Raw genomic sequence first — 26,964 nt, 5'->3', positions numbered from 1 at the left:
TTTTCCTCTCTGTAGGGTGAGAGAGGTGCGTCTGGACTGGATGGACGCAACGGTTTGGATGGCAAACCAGGGGCACCAGGACCGGCCGGCCTGAGGGTCAGTACCTCTGTCTCTGTCATTACTTCAGCTGTAAAATACTCTGAGCATTACATAAGCATTACTGTGTCTAGATGTCTCTCAATAATTTCCTTTTGATGTTACAGGGAGACGCAGGGAAACTAGGGGATCCAGGAAGAGATGTGAGTACCATTCATCCCTCAGGGTGCACAACCCCAGTCCCAGAGGGCTGCTCTCTTGATGCTATATGTGTTTCTTTGGTACTTTCATTAGTCTGTTAAAGTCAATGAGTGGAGCAAGTTGAGGATGTTACCATTTGTCAAATCTGATCCTTGGAGAGGTCCCATTAAGAAGTGAGAAAGGACTTCAGGCTAGTGGAGGATTCTCTATCTGTCTGGAAAACGGCGCTGGAATGTATAGCGGCTGTTTTACGGGCTCCTGACCAATTCTGCTATTTTGTGTGTTTTTTTGCCCTGGTCTTAACTGTTTTTGTACATAATGTTTCCGCCATCATTTCCTATGACCGAAAATAGCTTCTGGACATCAGAACAGCGATCACTAACCTCGATTTGGGTGAAGATTTCTACTTCAACGAGTCGGCGACACAGGACATACTGCTCACCCCGGGCCAGGCCCTAATCCCCGACACTCAGAAGAGAAAGAGATGGCGATATAGAGGCCGACGTGCAGGCATCCTGATGAAACTACGGCAGCGAGTAAATAAACTACCTCTGTCCTCCCTCTGTTCTATTGGAAGTATGTACGAATGTACAATCACTGGAGAACAAACTGGACGAGCTCGGTTTGAGACTATCCTATCAACAGGACCGGAAGAACTGTAGTATCCCATGTTTCTCGCAAACTTGACTGAACAAGGACAAGGCAACACTGAACCATGCGTGAGAGCACCAGCTGTTCCGGACGACTGTGTAATCACACTTTCCGTAGAGCCGATGTAAGACCTTTAAACAGGTTAACATTCGCCAGGCCACAGGGCCAGACAGATTAATTACCAGGATGCATGCTCAGAGCATGCACTGACCAGCTGGACACTGACATTTCAACCTCTCCCTGATCCGGTCTGTAATACCTACATGTTTCAAGCAGACCACCATAGTCCCTGTGCCCAAGAACGCCAAGGTAACTTGTCTAAATGACTATCGCCCTGTAGCACTCACATCTGTAGCCATGAAATCCTTTGAAAGGCTTGTCTTGGCTCACATCAGCACCATCATCCCAGACACCCTGTACCCACAGCCCCAACAGATCCACAGATGACACAATCTCTATTGCTCTCCACACTGCCATTTCCCACTTGGACAAAAGGAACCCCTACGTGAGAATGCTGTTCATTGACTACAGCTCAGCGTTCAACACCATAGTGCCCTCCAAGCTCATCAATAAGCTAAGGACCCTGGGACTGACCACCTCCCTCCCTCTGCAACTGGATCCTGGACATCCTGACTGGACGCCCCCAGGTGGTGAGGGTAGGCAGCAACATCCACCACGCTGACCCCCAACACAGGGCCCCTCATAGGTGCATGCTTAGTCCCCTCCTGTACTCCCTGTTCACCTACGACTGCGTGGCCTCGCAAGACTCCAACACCATCATTAAGTTTGCTGACACAACGGTGGTTGACCTGATCACTGACAACGATGAGACAGCCTATAAGGAGGAGGTCAGAGACCTGACAGTGTGGTGCCAGGACAACAACCTCTCTCTTAACATCAGCAAGACAAAGGAGCTGATTGTGGACTACAGGAAACAGAGGGCCAAGCATGCCCCCAATCACATGCTTTAGTGGAGCGGTCTATCATAGTCCAAACATACCAACACAGTCATGAAGAGGGCACGACAATGCCTCTTCCCCCTCAGGATTCTGAAAAGATTTGGCATGGGCCCTCAGATCCTCAAAGTTCTACAGCTGCACCCTTGAGAGCATCTTGACTGTCACGGCTGTCGAAAGGAGCAGACCAAAGTGCAGCGTGGTTGTAGTTCCACATTTTATTTAATCCGTGAAACTTTGCAATACATAAATAACTGAATTGACAAAACAACAAACCATGACGCAGAGAAAAACAAACACTACTCAAAATATAATAACCCACAAAACCCAGGAAGAAAACCCCTTACTTAAATATGATCTCCAATTAGAGACAACGAGGACCAGCTGCCTCCAATTGGAGATCAACCCAAAAAACAACAACATAGAAATAGAAAACTAGAACTAAACATATATATAGAAAACAGAGAAAAAAAACACAAAACACCCCCTGTCACGCCCTGACCTATTCTACCATAGAAAATAACATCTTACTTTGGTCAGGACGTGACATTGACTGGCTGCATCACCGTTTGGTATGGCAACTGCTTGGCATTCGACCGCAAGGCGCTACAGAAGGTGGTGTGGACAGCCCAGTACATCACTGGAGCCTCAATTACCTTGTACCCCTGCACATCGGCTCAGTACTGCTACCCCTTGTATATAGCCAAGTTATTGTTACTCATTCTGTATCTATTATTACTTTTATTATTATGTTTTCTATTATTTATCTTCTTTTCTTTCTCTCTGCATTGTTGGGAAGGGCTGTAAGTAAGCATTCCACTGTTAGTCTACACCTGTTGTTTACTAAGCAAGCATGTGATAAATAACATTTGATTAGCTATGATTTAGATTTGACATCTCTCTATCTCTGTGCACTTTGTGTGTTTGAACACTAGAGGATGCTGTGTGGTTTCAGCCCTCACCCCTCCACTCTGTCTGTCTGTCTGTCTGTCTGTCTGTCTGTCTGTCTGTCTGTCTGTCTGTCTGTCTGTCTGTCTGTCTGTCTGTCTGTCTGTCTGTCTGTCTGTCTGTCTGTCTGTCTGTCTGTCTGTCTGTCTGTCTGTCTGTCTGTCACCAGGGGCTGCCAGGACTGATAGGTGCACAGGGCCTCCCAGGCCCTATTGGGCCTGCAGGAAATCCAGGCACACCTGTGAGTTTGCAAAACACACACACACACACACACACACACACACACACACACACACACACACACACACACACACACACACACACACAGCTAAATACTTGTCTCATTGATGTCTCATCACCCTAATTGGTGTGTTTTAGGGCAAAGCAGGAGAAGATGGAAAACCAGGGGCTGCTGGGAAAATGGTAAGGGATCAGTCAGACCTCTAACATAGCAGGGCATTTTTATACTACACACACACTACAGGCAATCATACCTCTGTTTGTTTAATTACAAACTGAATTCGATGCTATTCAGTGCTATTCATTATGAGCTTTATCACTAGTGAGTCCTATGTGTCTCTGTCTATCTGTGTGTAATTACCATTAGACGTGTTTATCACATCCTCTGGTGAAAGTGCACTGATCAGATGGGAATGTGAGGCTTTTATTCCACCTGAGTGGCTGTGCTGCATAATGATTAGGTGTGTGTCCCAAATGGCACCCTATTCCCTATATAGTGCACTACTTTTGAGTAGGGCCCATAGGGCTCTGGTCAAAAGTAGTGCACTATGTAGGGAATAGGGAGCCATTTGGGATGTAGCCTGTCTGTTTTCTAGTGTTAAGCGAAGAGGTAATGGGATGACCAGACAAAGCACCGGCAATACATTATCTATCTGACTGAGAGGCTCTGCTTGATACAACAGCATGCTGATCTTTGATAAATGCGCATTTCAGCGTTGTTAGTATGGTAAGTTTGTTATTGTGTTGTTGTGTTTTGCAGGGCGAGGATGGCGAACCGGGGGAAGATGGCAGGAAGGTCAGTGTTGGTCACGGCACTCAGGACTATTCTGTAAACGCCCATTGCTGTGCCGATATTGCTGTTAATGTTCATTTGTAGTTAATGTGAGTGTGATATGAATGATGTTTCCCTACCTTACAGGGTGACAAAGGAGAGGCTGGGGCTGCTGGAAGAGATGTTAGTAACTTGTTACCTTGTATCTTTATCTCTCCTCTCTCACTCTCTGTCTGAAAAATGTCCTTAATTTCCTCCCCTGCTGTCTCTCTCTTCCTCTCTCTCCTTATTTCCCTCCGTCTTCATCAATCCTGCTCTCCTCGGCTCCTTAGTGTCTCTCATTATCCCTCTTCTATTATTTTCTCGCCTTCAATTCCAGTCAGAGTTTGTGTCTATTTAGCGTACTTTACTCTGACATTGATATTACCATCACAACCTGCCTTCTCGGTGGAATCAGTAGCACTCTAAGCGTCAGCCTTATAAATGCAACATTGTCTAATGATCAAGCCCTGCCTTTGAGCATCAGCCACTTCTGAGAGGGGATCCACAGGGGCACGGAATGCCAAGGCTGTAGTTTCATGCGCAAATTGATATTAATCATCTCTAGGAAATCAGAGAAGATGATGAGGTGGATAGGGGGATAGGGCTCACCTGCTTTGATTTCCTCCTTTCTAGTTCAGGCCCCTTAGGAATGGAGTCCTGTCCGTGCTGGCCTGAAGTTGGTGTGTGTGTGTGAATTTGTGTGCTTGTGCATTTGTTCCAGGGCCGTGACGGGCTGAAGGGAGACCGAGGCCTTGCAGGGCCTATAGGGCCAACTGGTCTATCTGGGCCCCCAGGGGTCCCTGGCACCATCGGACCTCCAGGACAGGTACAGTACAGCCATATGGTTCTGCTTCTTCAAATATATGTGTGTGTCACTTGTCTATGGTGCTCTGGTTATACAGTAATCTCTCTCCCCTCTCTTCTCCCTCTCAGGTGGTCTATGTAAAGGGAGCTCCAGCACCATCTATCCCTGGCCCTCAGGGGTCTACAGGAACCCCAGTGAGTTACTATGTTGAATATGAGCTGTGCATCATAGCATAGCCCGGTGTAGCAGTACTTGTCTCTAGTATGTTACTCTTGCACCCTGAACCACTGATAGTGATTCCCATATCTCTGTGTCTCTCAGGGTGTGCCTGGAATCCCAGGGGCTGTAGGAGCCAGAGTAAGTTTGTGTCATCGTCTAAATCTTTATTCATATACATGGTCCAGGTCTCTCCAACCATCCATCTGTCCTTTAGTCTGATCTCTGACCTTACACTGACCCTTTCACTCTTGTATTTCAGGGGGAGAAAGGAGCAGTGGGTGGTAAAGGTGAAAGTGTAAGTTTTTGTTGGCGCGTGTGTATGATTACATCTTGCATATGAATGAGCATACATGCTCTTTTCTGATTATCTATCTGTGTGTATGGGTTTGTGAATCTTCGATAAAGGTTTGGGTGGGATGTGGGCGATAATACTGAGATGTTATTGACAGGGTGACCCCGGAGAGGACGGGAAACCGGGCAGGCCTGGAACAGCAGTGGTAAGACAACCTGACCTGCACAACCCAGAGGCCTGTCTGACTGACATACTGTACAAGAAGAGCCACAGACACACCACGCGTGCTCCGGAGCTTTTACATTATGCTAAGGATGCTACGATTTACAGCTGTTTTGGCATGCAGATTAGCTTCCGTTATACAAGTGTTAGCCAAATCATGTTCATTAATAGGTATAAGCCCAACAAGTATGGCTGTGTGCTATAGCCTCTCCTCCTTGACACTGTTTGTGCTTCTCCTATCAGGATGTGCAGAAGGCCCTCTCTAATCTTGGGATTGAGGTAAGTGAATACTAAATCTTTGTAATGTGATGTGACATTAAGTCATAGCTGTGTTGTGTAGATGAGTTTCCCTCATCTTGACCAGGCCTGGGTCGTATTCATTAGCCTTAGCAAAGTGTTTTAAAAAACGGTTACAACTGGAAACGAAAACAAGCAGTTCTCATTGGACAAGTCCAGGTAGGCCCCCTCTGTTTCAACCCGTTTTCTTCCGTTTGATGCCTGTTGAATAAAACCTTGACATCTCTGTCCCTGTACTGCCTGTCTGTAGGTGCAGGACTTGAAGTTGGTTGTGGAGAGGAGGAATGTGCTGGTCAAACCTGTGGTGGAGCAAGCTGAGAAGGGCCAGAGAGGAGACAAGGGAGAGGCCGGACCGAGAGGACCAGCAGGGATAGACGTGAGTGGGCGGGGACTATTTGGGGCTATTTGGGGCCGTTGTGTTGAATAGAGCTAATATCAAGACCCCCACACAAATGGTGTAGTAGAGTGAACTCAGACATTCTGTTAGTGTGTTTATTTGACCCATGATGTAATGTATATCTTTCTGTTTACTCTAAAATTGATTCTCTGTATGATTGCATAGATTTGAATACAATTATCATTTCTAGGAGAGTATGTGTAATTAATGTCTTTACTCATTTGCATGTCAGGGTGCTCGCGGGTTGTCTGGGGAGAGAGGTGTGAAGGGAGAGCAGGGGGAACAGGGGCCTGTAGGGGCCACAGGACCCATAGGGCGGGCCATCGGAGAGAAGGGCCCAGTGGGGCCCCCGGGACAGGCTGGAGAGCCAGGAAAACCTGGAATACCTGGAGTACCAGGGAGAGCCGGAGAACTGGGAGAAGCTGGACGCCCTGGAGATAAGGTGAGGAAGAGAAGGATGGGAGGAAGGAGGGGTTCAAGGAGAGGGAGAAGAGAGGAGGAATATGAAAATAAAAAAAGAAGAGGAAGAGCATGTGAATGAGAGCTGTTTCATGTGATTCCACTTTGAATTCAGGGGGAGAGAGGAGAAAAAGGTGACAAAGGAGAGGATGTGAGTATATTCGCCACCACGATAATCATCATTCAATATACTATATATATGGATGTTGACATGCGCTTGACTGTTCTCATCAGGGGAAAAATGGGCTAGCTGGATTAATGGGCCCACCTGGACCAAAGGTATGTCCCTGACCTGAACACACTACTACTTTCTAATGAGTCGTCATTACAGTAAACATATCATCGTTTATCCAGAGGCTACTGTTTGGAGTGTGTTTAGTGGGGGGTGTGCGTGTGTGTGTTTTAGGGTGCTTCTGCAGAAGCGGGTCAGGCTGGACTCCCTGGAGCAAGGGGGCCCCCTGGGGTCACAGGACCGAAAGGAGAGCCTGGTGCTTCAGGACCACAGGGATCCAAAGGAGACGGGGTGAGAACACCTAACTCAATATATTACAGTACTTCATCAGGCAGGCTTCATAGTGTTGCTGTGTTTAACCTGGTGTGTGTGTGTGTGTGTGTGTGTGTGTGTGTGTGTGTGTGTGTGTGTGTGTGTGTGTGTGTGTGTGTGTGTGTGTGTGTAACAGGGTATTGCAGGTCCCCGTGGAGATAAAGGCGACCGAGGGCCATCTGGAGAGCAGGGACGCAATGGCTTTCAGGTGAGTGTGTGCTGCCCTGACCAAAGTTTTGGCACTCCCTCATGCCAGGTTGTATTACCCCTCTTCATTGTGTGATTATGGTTCTGCAGAGGTTGTCAATACATTGTTGTAGTGGTAGCTAGTAGTAACCAGGTTGTTTTTTGGTCATTTCAGGGGACAGCAGGAGAACCTGGAAAACCGGGACAGGATGGGAAGCCGGTGAGAGGAGGAGGGGTGGAGGGGTGCATTCTGTAGACTCATATGTTTTTAAAGAGACAGCTTCCAGGAGACAGATCCCAGACATCAAAAGAAAACACCGTTTTTAGTTCTTCAATATCTTGGTTGTACTGTAGTTAAGCCGATAATGTTGTGTTTCAGACACAGTGATCATAAAATGTCCAACCATACAGTTGGTAAGTATGACAATCAACAATGATGTGTAATCAGCCATGACTAACTAGGGCCCAGAGTGTCCCTGGTCTGGAAGAACTCAGGGCCCTAGTAGTCATAACATGTGCAGGAAGAGGAGAAATATGGGTAGAAGGAGAACGAGAACTGGAGGTGTGGAGGGAGAGAGAAGATAACTCACGCTTCTTATTTCATCCCACAATGTTTCGGAGCAGGGTCCACAAGGGCCAGCTGGTCCTCAAGGCCGCTCAGTGAGTAACAGTAACTCAGCCAGGCAGCCTCCTTTTGGGCTGGTCCTGCATATGAAAGGCTGTGAGTGCTAGGCTGCCGATGGAGCTGATGGAGCTACTGTATCTGTTTCCTTTGGGCTGAGGCTACATATAACCTTTAGACAGTAACCTTTTGCAGCTCTGCTTCTAACTACCCCTCCCCCTTTCTTCTTACCTCCCCCTTTCAATATGTCTCCTTTTGATCTATGTTACCCCCTTTCTGTCCCTCCCTCTCTTTTCAACACTTCAAACTAACCTACCCTTCTTCCTCTCCCCCTCCTTCTTCCTCTCCTCCCTCTCTGACTCTAGGGCCTGCCTGGGTTCCCTGGAGTGCTGGGCAGACCGGTAGGTTTTTTCTGTGCTGCTGGCTGGCATGCTTGTGACCCGTAGGAGGGGCTGGGGGGGTGGGGTATATGTTTCGGGAAGGAAGTGTACAGGGACAACGCACTGAAGCAGATACGTTTGGAGGGGGGGGGGGGCGTAGCCCTGGGAAATGGCATTGCAAAATCATGTCAAGGGACGCTAGTATCAACAGAATCACCATCAACATGCACACATGGTCACACAGTCCTCCACCTCACCATCATCTGCATTCATTTCTCCACTTTAATTCTCATTCATTAGTATTAGGGCCCATCTCCCAGGGGACTGAAACTAGAGTTGGGCCTTGATAGGAGACTTGTGACATATTAATCTGGACCACTTGTTCCAGAGCACCCCTGTCATATCCAAGATGTCTGGAATGTTTTATGTACAGTGGTGATTTTAGCATGTAAATCTTTGTGGGGCAAAAAATAAACATTTGGGGGATGCATGCCAGCAAAGCCACGACACAACACAGCACTAAACAATACATTAATTGCACTAGAATGGTGACAATTGAGATGTACAAACTATGGCATAAGGGGACGACAAGCAGATAAGAGGCAATCCATAATTTTGATTAAGACATTAATGAGCGAGCTAGGACGGACGTAGTCGATATAACTATTTGTTCAGCACTTTTGAAATGTACAGCGACAGAATTCAGAACATGGTCTGTTCTTACAGTATTCTCTCTGTACACCAAGTCAGAACCGTAGGATAAATAAAGGGGGCATATAAGCAGACAATGAAAGCTCTTACAATATTCAATGATTACATTTCTCTAAAACAGGTTATAGGCTACATGTGGACCACCAAGTCAGAACAGTAGGCAAAATTAAGAGGGGAAAATAGACCAAATTATTCAGGTGAAGCACATGGGCTACTAACAGCTTACGACACAACATATACTTAGTATTACTTTCTTAGCTACAGTATACATATCTCCCTGGCATATTTCATCGTTTATGCAGTAGCATACAACACATTTTTGGACTCACCTTGTTGTGCTTTGCTCACTTGAACAGGAATGTGGTGCACCGGTCCTTCGTGGTCAAATTTTGTCATCAAAGTCTGTCATTCTCTGGATTTATGGTGCTTTCAAGACAACTGGGAACTTGGGGGAAAAAACTAGGTCGAATCATGAGGACGTCAATGATCTTCAGGTCGTAGCTCTACAAAGAGGCCCGAGTTCCGACTTACAATTCCGAGTTGGATGACCGTTCAAAACATATTTTCCCAGTTGGACCTAGTTTTTTCCCCGAGTTCCCAGTTGTCTTGAACTCACTAAAGTCAGATATTCCAGTTCCGAGTTAACAGATGTTTTGAGCGCTGCAGAAATCATGCTGGATTTACAGCATGGCCAATGTTGAATGTTTATAATTTTAAGCTTGGAAAAGAGACCCATAGACCTAGAACTGGGACCACACACCCACTCCACTGAATAGCAAGCTAGTGATTGCTTTGCAATGCTTCCAAACCACTCATTGTTGAATTTGTGATTTCCAACTTGTGTAATGGCCAATGAGCACCGATACTTTATCTATAATTTCACTTCATTATTTATCTTCATATGACAAGGATTATCCCAGTAGATTGTCAACTTGATTCATGATGATGACTGCTAGCTAAGATTTTGAAACCATGATGTTGACATGATCAATTCTAATCAAAGCAACTGTAGATATAAAGTCATTTGATGTCAATTTATCTGTGGCCAATGACCTTGAGCCTTATTGGATGGGCATTTATAATTTAACTATGGCAGCACTCAAGGGCCTGAATTTTCGAGCTCGACCCTTAGATTTGGCAGTGACGGAGTGTCCCCATGAGTGACAGAACACTGATGCAATTACAGCGCAACTAGAGAACATTACCAACCCCTACAGAAAACACTATCACGACTCAGGATATGACCCAGATGCAGACACAGGAGGCGGATAGTACAGTTCTCAGACGATTTATTGTAAACATGGGGCAGGCAAAGGGCAGGTCGAGGACAGCCAGGGGTTCATGATCAGGTCAGAGTCAGGCAGGTACAGGACGGCAGGCAGGCTCGGGGTCAGGGCAGGCAGAGGTTCGTAAACAGGTCAGAGTCAGGCAGGTACAGGACAGCAGGCAGGCTCGGGGTTAGGGCAGGCAGAGGTTCGTAATCAGGTCAGAGTCAGGCAGATACAGGACGGCAGGCAGGCTCGGGGGCAGGGCAGGCAGAGGTTCGTAATCAGGTCAGAGTCAGGCAGGTACAGGACGGCAGGCAGGCTCGGGGTCAGGGCAGGCAGAGGTTTGTAATCAGGTCAGAGTCAGGCAGGTACAGGACGGCAGGCAGGCTCGGGGTCAGGGCAGGCAGAGGTTCGTAATCAGGTCAGAGTCAGGCAGGTGCAGGCTCGGGGTCAGGGCAGGCAGAGGTTCGTAATCAGGTCAGAGTCAGGCAGGTACAGGACGGCAGGCAGGCTCGGGGTCAGGGCAGGCAGAGGTTTGTAATCAGGTCAGAGTCAGGCAGATACAGGACGGCAGGCAGGCTCGGGGGCAGGGCAGGCAGAGGTTCGTAATCAGGTCAGAGTCAGGCAGGTACAGGACGGCAGGCAGGCTCGGGGTCAGGGCAGGCAGAGGTTCGTAATCAGGTCAGAGTCAGGCAGGTGCAGGCTCGGGGTCAGGGCAGGCAGAGGTTCGTAATCAGGTCAGAGTCAGGCAGGTACCGGACGGCAGGCAGGCTCGGGGTCAGGGCAGGCAGAGGTTCGTAATCAGGTCAGAGTCAGGCAGGTGCAGGCTCGGGGTCAGGGCAGGCAGAGGTTTGTAATCAGGTCAGAGTCAGGCAGGTACAGGACGGCAGGCAGGCTCGGGGTCAGGGCATGCAGAATAGTCAAAACCAGGAAAACTAGGAAACAGAACTTGAGAAACAGGAAGACTGGAATGCACGCTGGTAAGACCTGACAAGACGAACTGGCAACAGACAAACACATGTATAAATGCACCGGGGATAATAGGGAAGATTGGTGACACCTGGAGGGGGGTGGAGACAAGCACAAAGACAGGTGAAACAGATCAGGGTGTGACACACTGAGCTAGGCTGAAACACCTGCATTTTGGAGCTGCCTTACTCAAGAGGGCAAAAAAGAGACCATGTTTGTATGGAGGCTTTATTAACTCAAAGATTTTTTTATATATTTTTTACCTGGTTTGCAAACTGATAGCACCCTGAAGAAGGCACAGTGATGCCAAAACGTTAGTAAATACCCAATAAATTACTGGGAGTTTATATATGGAGTGTGCAACTCTCTATATTTTGATAGTTTATAGTTTATTCGCCATTAGTCAGCGCCAGCTCATGTTTTTTATTCTGCAAACTGATATGCGACACGTATTAAGGATAAATAGAAATGATAATTTAAACCCCCTTCTTGATTCAAAAGTAAGAAAGAAGAAAACATTTACAGTTATGTAATTCTTTGTTATGAAACTATTATAAATTATTCAAGTGTATTAGAAATCATATATTTCTTTGTTGAAAACAGGCAAACCCTCTTTCTTTTTTACAAAAAATGTGTGGCTCAAAACAGGTGGGGCTCTACGGGTCGCCACTGTTTATGTATTAAACACCACACATCTTTACCTGAGATAAGAAAATAGATGACAAACACTAGCATACCATAGCAAAGATCAAATGGACATAATAGGGTATATAGTGAATACTGAAAAAGAATACATGCTCGTCAGATATTTAACAGATGTATTTTGCATTTGAGAGGCTTAGGTCTGCTGGCTTTCTGTGCATGTGGCTTCACCTGCTCTGTTGTCTGCTTCTCAGCCCTCCCAAAGCACTGTTTGCACATTGTATACCATGTGTGTTTCTTTGTATTGTGCGTGTATGCAGTTTGGAGTTGTGTATTGTGTATATGCAGTTGTGTGTGTGTGTATGCAGTTGTGTATTTGTTTGTGTGTGTGTGAATTTGTTTTGCGGGGGTGTTCATGTATGTACTGTGTGTATGCACTTGTTTATGTGTGTATGTGTCTTTGTCTCTGTACATGTTCAATTTGCTGTGTGTTTGTGTGTCGTAACTTGTATCATGCTTGTGTCACTCTGTGTGTGTGCTATGTCTTGGTCATGTGAATCCAGCATGCTCTTGTCTCTTGTTTGCAGGGGAACCCTGGAGAACCTGGAATTAGAGGATCAACTGTAAGTATGATACTCTCCTCTCTGACACACACACACAGCGCTGTAAGTATACTAATACTATCGGTTTGTAATTGTAGGGTCCGATCGGTACCAACGGGCCTCCAGGTCCACCAGGGGTCAAGGTGAGATCATCTTCCATGTCATTTCCATGTAAATGGACAATAAAGTATATTGTATCCTGTCTTCCATAATGAATACCTACCTATTTATTATCTGTGCCAGCTCTGATGCATTGATTAGTGTAGATGTGGCTTAGGCTATAGTAGCTTAGTATTACGCCACTGGAATGATATGATCATTTTAAGTGTGTACCTTTTTCTTCTGAGTGTGTTTTTATCTCTGACAGGGTAATCAAGGAGTGCCTGGGGTTGGCATTCAGGTGACACTTGTTTTATGTGTTATATTATATATTTTGTCTTCTACTACGTTTTATATGAGTTCTATATATTCCTGTTGTTTATTGCCTCAGTGTTTAGGCAACTACTCACCCATTCACAGTCAAAGACACAGAGCTTTATAATAATATCTTTGAATTGAATCTCCTGTTCCACAGGGACTGTCTGGTCCCCAAGGCAGCATGGGACTGCCGGGACCTGCAGGGCCTCCTGGAGCTGTGGTACGTCAAAACATCAGTCATCTATAAACCAACTCTCATACTGGAGATTTTTGCAGGCTAAACTGCTGCTCTAGTATATTCCCATTGGACTGGGGATTCCTTGTATGCTCACACTTTCCATTTAGGCCTACTGTAATTCAACAGGCCATTGACACAGTAATGTGTGTTTAATATTATATGATGTATTGTAATGATACTCTTTCTTCCCAGGGTCCGTCAGGACCTCCAGGTCTGCCAGGGCAGACGGTGAGTACAGCAGCTCCATGGGACTTACAGCTCACATACTGTAGAGCCAACACACACACACCTCCATCACCACCATAGTTAACACACACCAAGCAATTCACACACATCAGTTATGGTGGTGACAGTTATGGTCTCTCCATAGGGCGAGGGGGGCAAGCCAGGGGTCCCAGGAAGAGACGGAATACCTGGAAAAGAGGGAACACCAGGGTTGCCAGGCAAACAGGTATGTACTGTATGGCATCTGACTCTCTTCATGTTTATAGTATGTCTTATGATGGCATCAGCTTCAGTGTGGATTTGTCTTTGATAATGATTTTCAGGCTGCTGCTTTTGTTCTTTATCAAACGTCCTCCCCTCTTCCCTCCTTCAGGGTATCGCTGGACCAATGGGCTCCACAGGGTTGAAAGGGGAGCAGGGGGACAGTGGCCCCCCAGGAAAGGTGAGTGAGAGGATCAGGTAGGTGATGTGAGTTTGGATTGAGTTCTCCTTCAGGCTAATTCAGAGTCCACAGCCGCAGAGCCGCAATAGTCCATTGTGAGACCACCGTCCACGGGGACGCACAGCCCGACCTCGCACCTCCACAAAATTCCCAACCAACACAGCTCCAGTTCCTATTTTAATTTTATTTTTTATCCTTTATTTAATTAGGCAAGTCAGTTCAGAACAAATTCTTATTTACAATGACGGCCTACCCCGGCCAAACCCTAACCCGGACGACGCTGGGCCAATTGTGCGCCACCCTATGGTACTCCCAATCACGGCCGGTTGTGATACAGCCTGGAATCGAACCAGGGTCTGTAGTGACGCCTCTAGCACTGAGATGCAGTGCCTTAGACTAGAGGTTGACCTATTATGATTTTTAAACGCCGATACCGATTATTGGAGGACCTAAAAAAGAAACATGTTCAATTTGGTTTAAATAATGCAAGAACACAGTGTTGGGGAAGAAAGTAAAAGTGCAATATGTGCCATGTAAAAAAAGCTAACGTTTAACTTCCTTGCTCAGAACATGAGAACATATGAAAGCTGGTGGTTCAATATTCCCAGTTCTTCAATATTCCCAGTTAAGAAGTTTTAGGTTGTAGTTATTATATGAATTATGATGCGTCGACTATTTCTCTCTATAGCATATACCTTTGACTATTGGATGTTCTTATAGGCACTTTAGTATTGCCAGCCTAATCTCGGGAGTTGATAGGCTTGAAGACATAAACAGCGCTGTGAATCAAGCATTGCTAAGAGCTGCTGGCAAACGCAGTAAAGTGCTGTTTGAATGAATGCTTACGAGCCTGCTGCTGCCTACCACCGCTCAGTCAGACTGCTCTATCAAATATCAAATCATGGACTTAATTATAATATAATAAACACAGAAATACGAGCCTTGGGTCATTAATATGGTCAAATCCGTAAACTATAATTTTGAAAACAAAACGTTTATTCTTTCAGTGAAATACGGAATTGATTTTAAGAAAGGCATTGATGTTTATGGTTAGGTACATTTGTGCAGCGAATGCGCTTTTGTTAAATCATCACCCGTTTGGCGAAGTTGAATTAGGCTGTGATTTGATGATAAATTAACAGGCACCGCATTGATTATATGCAACGCAGGACAAGCTAATTAACCTAGTAATATCATCAACCATGTGTAGTTAACTAGTGATTATGTGAAGATTGTTTTTTATAAGATAAGTTTAATGCTAGCTCGTATTTCTGTGTTTATTATATTATAATTAAGTCTATGACCTTGGCTCCTTGCAGCCACAAGGTGACACTGCACTCGCATAACAGGTGTTCAGCCTGCCACGCAGTTTCCTCGTGGATTGCAATGTAATCGCCATAATCAGCGTCCAAAAAGGCCGATTACCGATTGTTATGAAAACTTGAAATTGGCCCTAATTAATCGGCCTTGGCGATTCATCGGTTGACCTCTACCTTAGACCGCTGCGCCACTGGGGAGCTCTATTCATTTGAATGTGGTTATGGTTGGAGAAATTGCTTGAGCTGTGCTGAGAAATCTAAAAGTATGAAAGCCAATGGTCCAATATTCTACAACACTGCTGTGTGGACTGTACATATTTAGGACTCTGATAAGGGCTTCATTCAGAAGCTCCAGCTGCACATTTATCCCTCTTTTCTTTACTGTAAATGGCCATGACTCATATCCTCTTTATACAACGTCTCTCCAAATCAAAGAAGAGGTGACAAGTGACCTCCCCCCTCAAGTGTCTTATCAGTCAGTGCCATGCGAAAAGCTAGCAATTCTGCGGCGCAAGTGGCGACATTTCAGGCTGAGGGAGTAAGTTTCACACATCCCCATGTGCTACACATGCATGCATGCACGCACGCACACACAGCATATGTTTAGTGTCCTTGTTGAGACCTAACATTTATTTCCATTCAAAATCCTGTTTACCTAACCCTAATCCTAACCCTAAATCTAACCCCAACTCCTAAACCTGACCCATAAACCCAATTGTAACCCTAATCGTAACCCAAACATTACCCCTAAGCCTAAAATAGCCTTTATCCTTATGGGGACCTGGGAAATGTCCTCACAAGGGGAATTTTCTTTGTTTTACAATCCTTGCAGGGACTTTTGGGGGTTTCCGGTACCCATGAGGATAGTAATACAAGCCCACACACACGCATTCACATCATTCACCGGAAGCTTTAGCAGGATGTAATATGGTTCAGGAGAAATATGAGCTTTTGAAAGGACGAGATGTACTGTACTAACCAAATGACACTCCCGTTCATGGTCTAATGCTCTAATGAAGGTCAAAAGGCCAAAACAGTAGCATAATAAAAAATGATGATTTGAGAACACAGTGGGTGGGAGTTCTAAATGTTTTACTATTGCTGTCCATCTTCAGTGAATTTGCAAACAACCTAATCCAGATGTTTGAGTTTCACGTCAACTTCTCCCTCCATCCATCCCCTTTACAGGCTGTAGCAGGACCCCCTGGTGTGAAAGGAGCACAGGTGAGTGGTTGTCATGGTTACTCTTCCGGTTGTGGTAACATCCGGTTAGTGTTGACTACAACCTCGCCCTGTTGAACCAGTGTATGAAGGCACAATAGATATAACTCAGAACCAGTGAATCACCATACTGAATCATACTGAATCATAGGCCAACGAACAGACGTATTGTAGAAGGCTTTGACTAGAGCAGAATGGTATGGGGTGGTCTAGCTGTTAGGGCCGCTGAGCACAATCACATATGCCATGTTGGCGTGGGTTCAAATCTTGCCCACTGTCTCTCTCATCTTTCCTGTCTCCCTCTAAGTAGGCTGTGATTCGTGAGGAACTAGGTACAATGGAATAGGACGGAACAGAGTTTAATGTAATGGGAGTGTGTTGGTTGTGATTGGTTCAGGGACCTCCTGGTGTGACCTTACCTGGGACAATGGGAGAGAGAGGGCTGCCAGGGCTACGGGTGAGTCTGCTTGGTTGAACCAATTATTTACATCAGCTATTGTTCAGGCATTTACTATACAGATTACCAAACATGAACAAGAATGTTTAGGGATTTCTGGGTTACCACGTGTTTCTAAAGTTGAATTTTTCTAAAATGTTTGTCCTTTAGGGTGAGAGGGGGGACAAGGGTCCTGCAGGCATCAAAGGGGACAGGGTGAGTAATGTCACTTAATACAACATTAGTCGACATTCACAGACACTACATTATGACAGTGATAAGGGAAATGATTGTGTGTGTGTCTGTTTCTGTGCCTTGTTGAAATAGGGCCCTGCTGGTGAAAATGGCGAGCCTGGAGAAGATGTCAGTTACCTTTTGACATTTTGTAATATCAGATATTTAATGTCTAACAGATGTCAGTTTTACTTACTTCTCCATCCACTTTGTCTGTTTTAGGGGAGCAGAGGACATGCAGGGCCTAAAGGAGACAAGGTAATGCACATCACCAGCTGATTCCTCGTGTCTGTGTTTCCCTGGCTGCTAACCATGTGACAGTACTAACAGGATTTGTGTTGCAGGGAGAGAGAGGCATCGGACTGGCAGGACCTCCTGGTCAGCTGGGACCTCAAGGGTTAAAGGTTACTATCGTGGTCTTGACAATACTTCTGAATGTTCTCATAAACACAAATCACATATGTAGCTATGTTCATATTAACCTCTATGGGCTAGTCCCACCTACTCAACAGCCAGTGTAATCCCGTGGCGCGTTATTCAAATACCTCAAAAATGCAAAAACTTCAATTTTTCAAACATATGACTATTTTACACCATTTTAAAGACAAGACTCTCGTTAATCTAACCACACTGTCCGATTTCAAAAAGGCTTTACAACGAAAGCAAAACATTACATTATGTCAGCAGAATACCCAGCCAGAAATAATCAGACACCCATTTTTCAAGCTAGCATATAATGTCACATAAACCCAAACCACAGCTAAATGTAGCACTCACCTTTGATGATCTTCATCAGATGACAACCCTAGGACATTATGTTATACAATACATGCATGTTTTGTTCAATCACGTTCATATTTATATCAAAACCCAGCTTTTTACATTAGCATGTGACTAGCATGTGACTAGCATTCCCACCGAACACTGCCGGTGAATTTACTAAATTACTCACGATAAACGTTCACAAAAAGCATAACAATTATTTTAAGAATTATAGATACAGAACTCCTCTATGCACTCGTAATGTCCGATTTTAAAATAGCTTTTCGGTGAAAGCACATTTTGCAATATTCTCAGTAGATAGCCCGGCATCACAGGGCTAGCTATTTAGACACCCAGCAAGTTTAGCACTCACCAAAGTCAGATTTACTATAAGAAACATTTTATTACATTTGCTGTCTTCGTCAGAATGCACTCCCAGGACTTCTACTTCAATAACAAATGTTGGTTTGGTCCCAAATAATCCATTGTTATATCCAAATAGCGGCGTTTTGTTCGTGCGTTCAAGACACTATCCGAAAGGGTAAATAAGGGTGACGAGCATGGCGCAATTCGTGACAAAAAAATTCTAAATATTCCATTACCGTACTTCGAAGCATGTCAACCGCTGTTTAAAATCAATTTTTATGCCATTTTGCTCATAAAAAAGCAATAATATTCCAACCGGGAATCTGCGATAAACAGACGAAAGAAAATAAAGCATGGGGTCGACTCGGGCACGTGCCTAAGCCCATAGTACTCTGATCGGCCACTTCCCAAATGCGATAGTGTGTTTCAGCCAGAGGCTGCCTCGATATCGTTCAGCTTTTTCCCGGGCTCTGAGAGCCTATGGGAGCCGTAGGAAGTGTCACGTTATAGCCCTAACAGGTTAACATCAAATCAAATGTTATTTATCACATGAGCCGAATACAACAGGGACCTTACAGACCTTACAGTGAAACGCTTACTTACAAGCCCTTTACCAACAATGCAGTTTTAAGAGAAAAAAATAAGTGTTAAGTAAAAAATAGATAAGTAAAAAAAGAAATAAAAGTAACAAATAATTAAAGAGCAGCAGTAAAATAACAGTAGTGAGGCTATATACAGGGGGTACCGGTACAGAGTCAATGTGTGGGGGCACCGGTTAGTCCAGGAAACTTATCAGTTTCTGCTCTTCCACAGTGAATGTGAACCCCTGTGTGTTTGTGTTTTAGGGGGACACAGGACTCCCGGGCCCAGCAGGTCCTCCAGGAGCCCGTGGCATAGCAGGGACCCCTGGTCTGGCCGGCCTGAGAGGAGAGAACGGAACCCCAGGACCCCCAGGACCTCTAGGACCCAGGGTGAGAGGGCCTATATCGCCAAGGTAGTTGGGTGACTGGTGTGGTCTTGTTAACCCTGCTCTGTGTTGTATGATTATGTTGTATGTCGTCTCATCTCCAGGGTCTCCAAGGCTTTCCTGGTCAGGCAGGGACCCCTGGAGGTCCTGGGCCCCCTGGACCCACCGGCCTAGCTGTAAGTAGCCTTTACATTGCATCATGATGACTTAATTGAGTGTGTGTGAGCGAGAGAGAGAAATAAATGTATAATATAATATATTTAAGCAATAAGGCCCAATGGGGTGTGGTATATGGCCAATATATCACGGCTAAGGGCTGTTCTTAAGCTCCTGGATACAGCCCTTAGCCGTGGTATATTGGCCATATACCACAAACCCCTGAGGTTCCTTATTGCTATTATAAACTGGTTACCATCGTAATTAGAGCAGTAAAAATGAATGTTTTGTCATACCCGTGGTATACGGTCGGATAATTTCTTATAGGTAGCCTAGCGGTTAGAGCATTGGGCCAGTAACCGCAAGGTTGCTAGTTTGAATCTCTGAGCCGGCTAGGTGAAATCTGTCGATCTGCCCCTGAGCAAGGCACTTAACCCTAATTGCTCCAGGGTCAAAAACACATTTCATTTTCACACCAGTACCGGTTACACACTTGTACAATACATGTTTGAAACAGGGCAAATGTAAGCCCCCCCCCCATGTTTGACATTTGATTTAGCAGATGCTGTTATCCAAAGTGACTTACAGTCATGCATGCATACACTTTTTATGTATAGGTGGCCCAGGGAAGCGAACCCACTATCCTGGTGTTGCAAGAGCCATACTCTTCCAACTGAGCTACAGAGGACCAAGGAGAGAGAGAGACGTTGTGTGTTTGCGTTTGTGTTATCTGTTAGTGTTCATGATCAGTATACCTGTTTTTCCTTACCAGGGTACACCGGGAACTGCTGGAGGCAAAGGGGACAAGGTGAGTTAACAAAGAGATAAACACATGTCGTCCATACTGTATAATATCTTATCAAATAGGATGAGATTGCTCATTAATCTTCCTCTTTAGGGAGCGATTGGAGCAGGAGTACCTGGATTGAGAGGCGAGAGAGGAGACCCAGGACCCAGGGTAAAACCACATCACCATTTGAGTTTGAATTGTATCTATATTGGACAGTGTTGTGTGTGTTGGGGGATTTACAGATTTGTGTGTCTGATGTTTGCAGGGGGAGGAGGGTCGAGCTGGTTTGGACGGGGAGAGAGGACTAGTGGTACGTCTGTCTCTTCTCTTTCATCACTTATTCATCACTGTCTGTCTCTCATGTATCTCTACCACAGGAGGTTGGTGGCACCTTAATTGGGGAGAACGGCTTGTGGTAATGGCTGGAGCAGAATTGCTGGACTGGTTTCAAATACATCAAACACATGGTTTTCATGTGTTTGATGCCATTCCATTTACTCCGTTCCGGACATTATTATGAGCCGTCCTCCCCTCAGCAACCTCCTGTGATCTCGACACCTGTTCATCTTATCTACTGTCAACATCACTATCTTTGTACTGCTTCTGTCACAGTGTACAATTTATCATTAGCAATTTTGACTCTACCGCCTCTGTCTTGTGCTTGATAATTGCCTCACAGAGTTCTATGGTGTTTGTTTCTGTCTGTTTATTACTAGATGTCATTGATTGGCCCAAACCTCAATATTGATCCAACTTAATAGAGTGAGAGAGAAAATGACAGAAGGGGGAAGGGAAGGCTGAAGTGAACATAGATAGAGCTCAAAATAACTAAAAGCTCATCAAACAAACGTTTGTGTGGCTTAAGCAGTGTACTTCAGTAAATAGAAAGGGCTCAAACGAAAGGAAAAGTTCTGAAAGCAAAAGACTTCATCATCTTCATCAGCATGATGCGTAAACCTTTAAATCGTTTCCATCCCGACTATACCTTTATCCATTATTGTCAAGCTCATTATCCCTCCATACATAGAGTATACATATCCTGTTTCTCTGAGCACAGTAGTGCAGTAGATTGCTCCCTACAGTGTGTTCTACCCTCCACTTTGATCTAATGATAGGCCTCTGTACTACCATAGCTCCTTTAAAAGCTGCCAGCCAGCCCCTGGTCCTCTGTTGCTACCTGTGCATTAGTGCTACTGAGAGTAGGGCTGTTCTCCAAGGCAAGGGCCACTGAACCTGTTCACCTTAGCTCTCATCAAGACCATACTGACCGTCTCTCACATTAGTTGCCTGGTAACTTCCAGAAGGGGGCCTGGTACTGTAGAGTGCCCATGGCATTCCACTTTAAACTCAATTGAGACATACACACAGACAGGAACTCACCTATTACAGTACACTCATTTCTCATACAAATGGAGAGTGCTAGATGTGGTGGGTATAGAGAGCTATTGGTTGTAGTTTTGGATGATTTACACCATAATGGTGACGATTGCTGGTGAGGATGTGCATGTGGGAGTATAATTGTTTTTCTTCCTTTGTGTGTTTGTGTGTGTGTGTGTGTGTTCACCAGGGCTCTCCAGGTGGCAAAGGAGGCAGTGGAGAGAAGGTGAATATTGTGACTATTATTCCCCACAGCTGTATTTTCCAACATTCTCTCTCTCGGTCCCCCGAGCATTCTGCTCATGTAAAATAGTCAATCAAATTAACATGCCTAACTAGTGAGTCCTACTCTCAATATATTTCAGGGTGAATTGGGGCTGCAAGGTGACAAAGGAGAAAAGGTATGAATTGTAATGAATGAGTAGTAATATTGTGTGTGTACGTGGTATATAATAATACAGAGAAGTGCAGAAAAAGAGCAAAAGGGGAGACAATGAAAATAAAAATTTGAAAATATAAAATTTGTAAAAATATTTTTTTAAACCTAGTTATCTGACAATTATGTTGTTCCCTTGCAGGGCGATACTCTCCTGGTAGGAGGACCTACAGGAGAGAAGGGCAACAAAGGAGAGACGGTGTGTGACCCTCTCAACCCTCAACCTCACAGCACTGGTTTATTGACTAATCTAATAAAACAATTGATCACAAAAATACTTCAGAGCACCAAGTATTGACTATGACACTGCTAATCTGTGTGTGGGTAGTGGTCATTTACAACTGTTCTCTTCTTTATCAGGGTGACCGAGGGCCAAAAGGGGGGCAGGGGGAGAAAGGCTTGAAAGGCAGTGACGGCCCAGCTGGGGAGCAGGTGAGGTTGGGCTTGACAATGACAACAATTAATGGAGTTGGCAAAAACACAAACAGCTCTGGGAGCAGGCTATTAATAACAGGAGTATAACTGTGTGTCTCCACAGGGTCTGAGAGGTGAGCCAGGAGACAGGGGCTCTACAGGGTTCCAGGGGGCCAGAGGTCCAGGAGGACAGAAGGTGACGACATCACCTGACCTTTATCAATGCTTTCATCATCACTGTGTCATATATGTCAGAACCAATATCATCGATAGTCAATCAATATCAGAATCACTATCAGAATGTCCTCGTGTGTATAATGGTTGCATTGCACAATTTTCCCACCCGTCATGTGAGAATGGATCATCACCCAACAATATGTCCTGTGAAAAGGAACACTGTATTGCTCAGACTGGATGCTGTAGGGAACAGTTGTACAGATGCAGTGTTCTAATGGGTTTGTCTTTGTCTCTGTAGGGAGAGGCGGGCCAGCCTGGTGTACCTGGAGAATCTGTGAGTCTCCCATTTCACCCTGAGTTATGAAAACAATATATACTTTTTCTTGACCACATGAACTGACATTTAAAAACTCTGGGCCCTAATTATAGCCTATAACTAGGATATAAAGTTCTTCCTGGTCAGGTCACATGGTCAGGAAAAACTCCAGGCCCTATCACTAACTCCCCATTCACTCTCCTATTGATCGATAAAAGACTGGTTGATTGTTTTTCTCCCAGGGTACACCAGGAAAAGATGGAATGCCAGGCTTTAGAGGAGAGAAGGGAGACATGGGAATAACTGGAATGCGTGGAATTAAGGTTTGTACGTCTGTGTGTGTGTGCAGCGTGATGCATCTGTTTGTGTATGTGGCTGGTGTTTGTGTCTGTCATTGTATTTGAACAGTCTTTAAGTTCATCCCCACTTGAAGAATTTTGGTGCCACACTTGATACGTCCTCTAAACTCCAGTGCCAGCCTCCCAGATCATGCCGCCAGCCATAACTCTTCAATGGCTCCAAATTGACATCACCTAATGGAGGATTAGTATAAATTCAGCTGGATATAGCCCAGGATAGAGTATGCTTTCATTCTCATATGGTCTATAAATACCTTTAATGACGGTTAAAAGTATAATTTGTGTGTTTATGTGGCATTCTGCCAGACTAATAGCCTATCAGAACCACCTAACCTTCCTACTGTATAGTGTGTGAATCGCTGTCCTCTTCTAAAGTAAAGACAAAGTGTGTCTGAGGGACACTTTGAGATGTGTTCAGTGTTTTCTTCACATGACCTTGCCACTCTAACGGCAGTACAATCACAGCATGATAATCTGGGTTTAGAAATGACTAATCCAGACGGGACAATATCAGCCAGCTCATTCAGTCTCACCATGGTATCAGAACCCCTTCAACTTCCCCTTATCTGTCACTAGCAATTATGCTCAACAAATCACCCAGTTACTCATCCTTTACAGTGCATTCGTGAAAGTATTCTGACCCCTTGACTTTTTCCACATTTTGTTACGTTACAACCTTATTCTAAAATGGATTAAAAAAAGAAAATCCCCTCATAAATCTACACACTATACCTCATTATGACAAAGCAAAAAAACGTTTTGGGGAAATTTTGAAAATGTCTAAAAAATAAAATACTGAAATATCACATTTACATAAGTATTCAGACCCTTTACTCAGAACTTTGTTAAAGAACCTTTGGCAGCGATTACAGCCTCGAGTCTTCTTGGGTATCACGCTACAAGCTTGGCACACCTGTATTTGGGGAGTTTCTCCCATTCTTCTCTGCAGATCCTCTCAAGCTCTGTCAGGTTGGATGGGAGTGTTTTTAATTATTATTTTTTTACCTTTATTTAACTAGGCAAGTCAGTTAAGAACAAATTCTTATTTACAATGACGGCCTACCCCGGCCAAACCCGGATGACGCTGGGCCAATTGTGCGGTGCCCAATGGGACTCCCAGTCACGGCCGGATGTTGCTGCACAGCTATTTTCAGGTCTCTCCAGAGATGTTCGATCGAGTTCAAGTCCGGGCTCTGGCTGGGCCAATCAAGGACAGTCAGAGACATGTCCCAAAGCCACTCCTGCATTGTATTGGCTGTGTGCTTAGAGTCGTTGTTCTGTTGGAAGGTGAACCTTCGCCCCCAGTCTGAGGTCCTGCGCACTCTGGAGCAGGTTTTCATCAAGGATCTCTGTACTTATCTCTGTTCATCTTTCCCTTGATCCTGACTAGTCTCCCATTCCCTGCCGCTGAAAAACATCCCCACAGCATGATGCTGCCACCACCATGCTTCAACGTAAGGATGGTGCCAGGTTTCCTCCAGACGTGAGGCTTGACATTCAGGCCAAAGAGTTCAGTCTTGATTTCATCAGATCAGAGAATCTTGTTTCTCACAGCCGAGTGTCCTTTTGGAGTGCGGCAGAGATGATTGTCCTTCTGGAAGGTTCTTCCATCTTCAGAGGAACTCTAGAGCTCTATCAGAATGACCATTGGGTTCTTGGTCACCTCCCTGACCAAGGCCTTTCTCTCCCGATTGCTCAGTTTGGCTGGGCAGCCAGCTCTAGGAAGAGTCTTGGTGGTTACAAACTTCCTACATTTAAGAATGATGGAGGCCACTGTGTTCTTGGGGACCTTCAATGTTGCATAGATTTTTTGGTACTCTTCCCCAGATCTGTGCCTCAACACAATCCTGTATCTGAGCTCTATGGACAATTCCTTCAGCCTCATGGCTTGGTTTTTGCTTTGACGTGCACTGTCAACTGTGGGACCTTACATAGACAGGTATGTGACTTTCCAAATCATGTCCAATCAATTGAATCTACCACAGCTGGACTCCAATCAAGTTGTAGAAAGATCTCAAGGATGAGCAATAGAAACAGAATGCACCTGAGTTCAATTTCGATTCTCATAGCAAAGGGTCTGAATACTTATGTAAATAATGTTTTTCTGTTTTTATTTTTCATAAATTTACAGACATTCTAAAAACCTGTTTTCGCTTTGTCGTTATGGGGTATTGTCTATATTGATGAGGATAAACATGTATTTAATCCATTTTAGAATAAGTCTGTAACGTAACAAAATGTGGAAAAAGTCAAGGAGTATGAATACATTCCGAATGCACTGTAAGTCTAAGACTAGAACCGTGGTCTGTTCATGGCCAAACATGGTCCATATCACTTCTACTGGTCTCTGTGACTGTAGGAGTCATTTTTTGTTCAAGCCCATGCTGACCTTGTCTGTCAGCCATGCATTAAAGACCAACATTGTTTTTAAGAAAATTGTGATAAATAAAAATATATACCAGTTTCATTTAAGGACCAAAAAGGTGTGCCATATAGATTGCAAAATAGTTGGATAGAGATTTTCGATGTACCGATTCCATGGCACATGATTTAAAATTGACACGCAAAACGACGCTGCATTCAAAACGTATCATTTTTAAATTTAAAATTATTATACAAAATTGCAACCAATATATATATATATGTATATATATATATATACTGTATATATATATATATATACTGTTCAAAAAAATAAAGGGAACACTAAAATAACACATCCTAGATCTGAATGAATGAAATAATCTTATTAAATACTTTTTTCTTTACATAGTTGAATGTGCTGTAAACAAAATCACACAAAAATAATCAATGGAAATCCAATTTATCAACCCATGGAGGTCTGGATTTGGAGTCACACTCAATATTAAAGTGGAAAACCACACTACAGGCTGATCCAACTTTGATGTAATGTCCTTAAAACAAGTCAAAATGAGGCTCAGTAGTGTGTGTGGCCTCCACGTGCCTGTATGACCTCCCTACTACGCCTGGGCATGCTCCTGATGAGGTGGCGGATGGTCTCCTGAGGGATCTCCTCCCAGACCTGGACTAAAGCATCCGCCAACTCCTGGACAGTCTGTGGTGCAACGTGGCGTTGGTGGATGGAGCGAGACATGATGTCCCAGATGTGCTCAATTGGATTCAGGTCTGGGGAACGGGCGGGCCAGTCCATAGCATCAATGCCTTCCTCTTGCAGGAACTGCTGACACACTCCAGCCACATGAGGTCTAGCATTGTCTTGCATTAGGAGGAACCCAGGGCCAACCGCACCAGCATATGGTCTCACAAGGGGTCTGAGGATCTCATCTCGGTACCTAATGGCAGTCAAGCTACCTCTGGCGAGCACATGGAGGGCTGTGCGGCCCCCAAAGAAATGCCACCCCACACCATGACTGACCCACCGCCAAACCGGTCATGCTGGAGGATGTTGCAGGCAGCAGAACGTTCTCCACGGCGTCTCCAGACTCTGTCACGTCTGTCACGTGCTCAGTGTGAACCTGCTTTCATCTGTGAAGAGCACAGGGCGCCAGTGGCGAATTTGCCAATCTTGGTGTTCTCTGGCAAATGCCAAACGTCCTGCACGGTGTTGGGCTGTAAGCACAACCCCCACCTGTGGACGTCGGGCCCTCATACCACCCTCATGGAGTCTGTTTCTGACCGTTTGAGCAGACACATGCACATTTGTGGCCTGCTGGAGGTCATTTTGCAGGGCTCTGGCAGTGCTTCTCCTGCTCCTCCTTGCACAAAGGCGGAGGTAGCGGTCCTGCTGCTGGGTTGTTGCCCTCCTACAGCCTCCTCCACGTCTCCTGATGTACTGGCCTGTCTCCTGGTAGCGCCTCCTGCTCTGAACA

At 45.0% G+C, this 26,964-nt stretch overlaps 1 protein-coding gene across 7 annotated transcripts in view; it reads left to right on the top strand.

Annotated features, from left to right (window-relative positions):
- Positions 1–26,964, top strand: part of LOC106583145 (collagen alpha-1(VII) chain) — a 134,873-nt gene that overhangs the window by 89,932 nt on the left and 17,977 nt on the right. For 6 of the 7 annotated variants that reach the window (XR_006761282.1, XM_045705131.1, XM_045705130.1 and 3 more), the window contains exons 63-107: positions 16–96; positions 204–239; positions 2,962–3,033; positions 3,171–3,215; positions 3,793–3,828; positions 3,952–3,987; positions 4,568–4,672; positions 4,780–4,845; positions 4,973–5,008; positions 5,130–5,165; positions 5,320–5,367; positions 5,628–5,663; positions 5,932–6,057; positions 6,311–6,520; positions 6,653–6,688; positions 6,772–6,816; positions 6,944–7,060; positions 7,218–7,289; positions 7,443–7,487; positions 7,892–7,927; positions 12,447–12,482; positions 12,560–12,604; positions 12,829–12,861; positions 13,036–13,098; positions 13,309–13,344; positions 13,487–13,567; positions 13,715–13,783; positions 16,291–16,326; positions 16,721–16,780; positions 16,931–16,975; positions 17,087–17,122; positions 17,216–17,251; positions 17,338–17,397; positions 18,967–19,092; positions 19,193–19,264; positions 20,017–20,052; positions 20,143–20,202; positions 20,300–20,344; positions 21,602–21,637; positions 21,777–21,812; positions 21,990–22,046; positions 22,208–22,279; positions 22,386–22,457; positions 22,737–22,772; positions 22,997–23,077. Coding sequence is in view for 6 of the 7 variants with exons in the window: in XM_045705131.1 (XP_045561087.1) it covers positions 16–96; positions 204–239; positions 2,962–3,033; positions 3,171–3,215; positions 3,793–3,828; positions 3,952–3,987; positions 4,568–4,672; positions 4,780–4,845; positions 4,973–5,008; positions 5,130–5,165; positions 5,320–5,367; positions 5,628–5,663; positions 5,932–6,057; positions 6,311–6,520; positions 6,653–6,688; positions 6,772–6,816; positions 6,944–7,060; positions 7,218–7,289; positions 7,443–7,487; positions 7,892–7,927; positions 12,447–12,482; positions 12,560–12,604; positions 12,829–12,861; positions 13,036–13,098; positions 13,309–13,344; positions 13,487–13,567; positions 13,715–13,783; positions 16,291–16,326; positions 16,721–16,780; positions 16,931–16,975; positions 17,087–17,122; positions 17,216–17,251; positions 17,338–17,397; positions 18,967–19,092; positions 19,193–19,264; positions 20,017–20,052; positions 20,143–20,202; positions 20,300–20,344; positions 21,602–21,637; positions 21,777–21,812; positions 21,990–22,046; positions 22,208–22,279; positions 22,386–22,457; positions 22,737–22,772; positions 22,997–23,077 (2,685 nt within the window). In the remaining variant the exon portion in view is untranslated. Of the gene's footprint in view, positions 1–15; positions 97–203; positions 240–2,961; positions 3,034–3,170; positions 3,216–3,792; positions 3,829–3,951; positions 3,988–4,567; positions 4,673–4,779; positions 4,846–4,972; positions 5,009–5,129; positions 5,166–5,319; positions 5,368–5,627; positions 5,664–5,931; positions 6,058–6,310; positions 6,521–6,652; positions 6,689–6,771; positions 6,817–6,943; positions 7,061–7,217; positions 7,290–7,442; positions 7,488–7,891; positions 7,928–8,254; positions 8,291–12,446; positions 12,483–12,559; positions 12,605–12,828; positions 12,862–13,035; positions 13,099–13,308; positions 13,345–13,486; positions 13,568–13,714; positions 13,784–16,290; positions 16,327–16,720; positions 16,781–16,930; positions 16,976–17,086; positions 17,123–17,215; positions 17,252–17,337; positions 17,398–18,966; positions 19,093–19,192; positions 19,265–20,016; positions 20,053–20,142; positions 20,203–20,299; positions 20,345–21,601; positions 21,638–21,776; positions 21,813–21,989; positions 22,047–22,207; positions 22,280–22,385; positions 22,458–22,736; positions 22,773–22,996; positions 23,078–26,964 lie in introns of all 7 variants that reach the window. The other variant, XM_014167001.2, reaches the window with a different exon arrangement.

The sequence above is a fragment of the Salmo salar genome, chromosome ssa22, assembly GCF_905237065.1.
Source record: "Salmo salar chromosome ssa22, Ssal_v3.1, whole genome shotgun sequence".
NCBI classification, from domain to species: domain Eukaryota; kingdom Metazoa; phylum Chordata; class Actinopteri; order Salmoniformes; family Salmonidae; genus Salmo; species Salmo salar.
The sequence above is the reverse complement of the archived record's forward strand: the minus strand, read 5'-3'. Positions and strand labels throughout refer to the sequence as shown.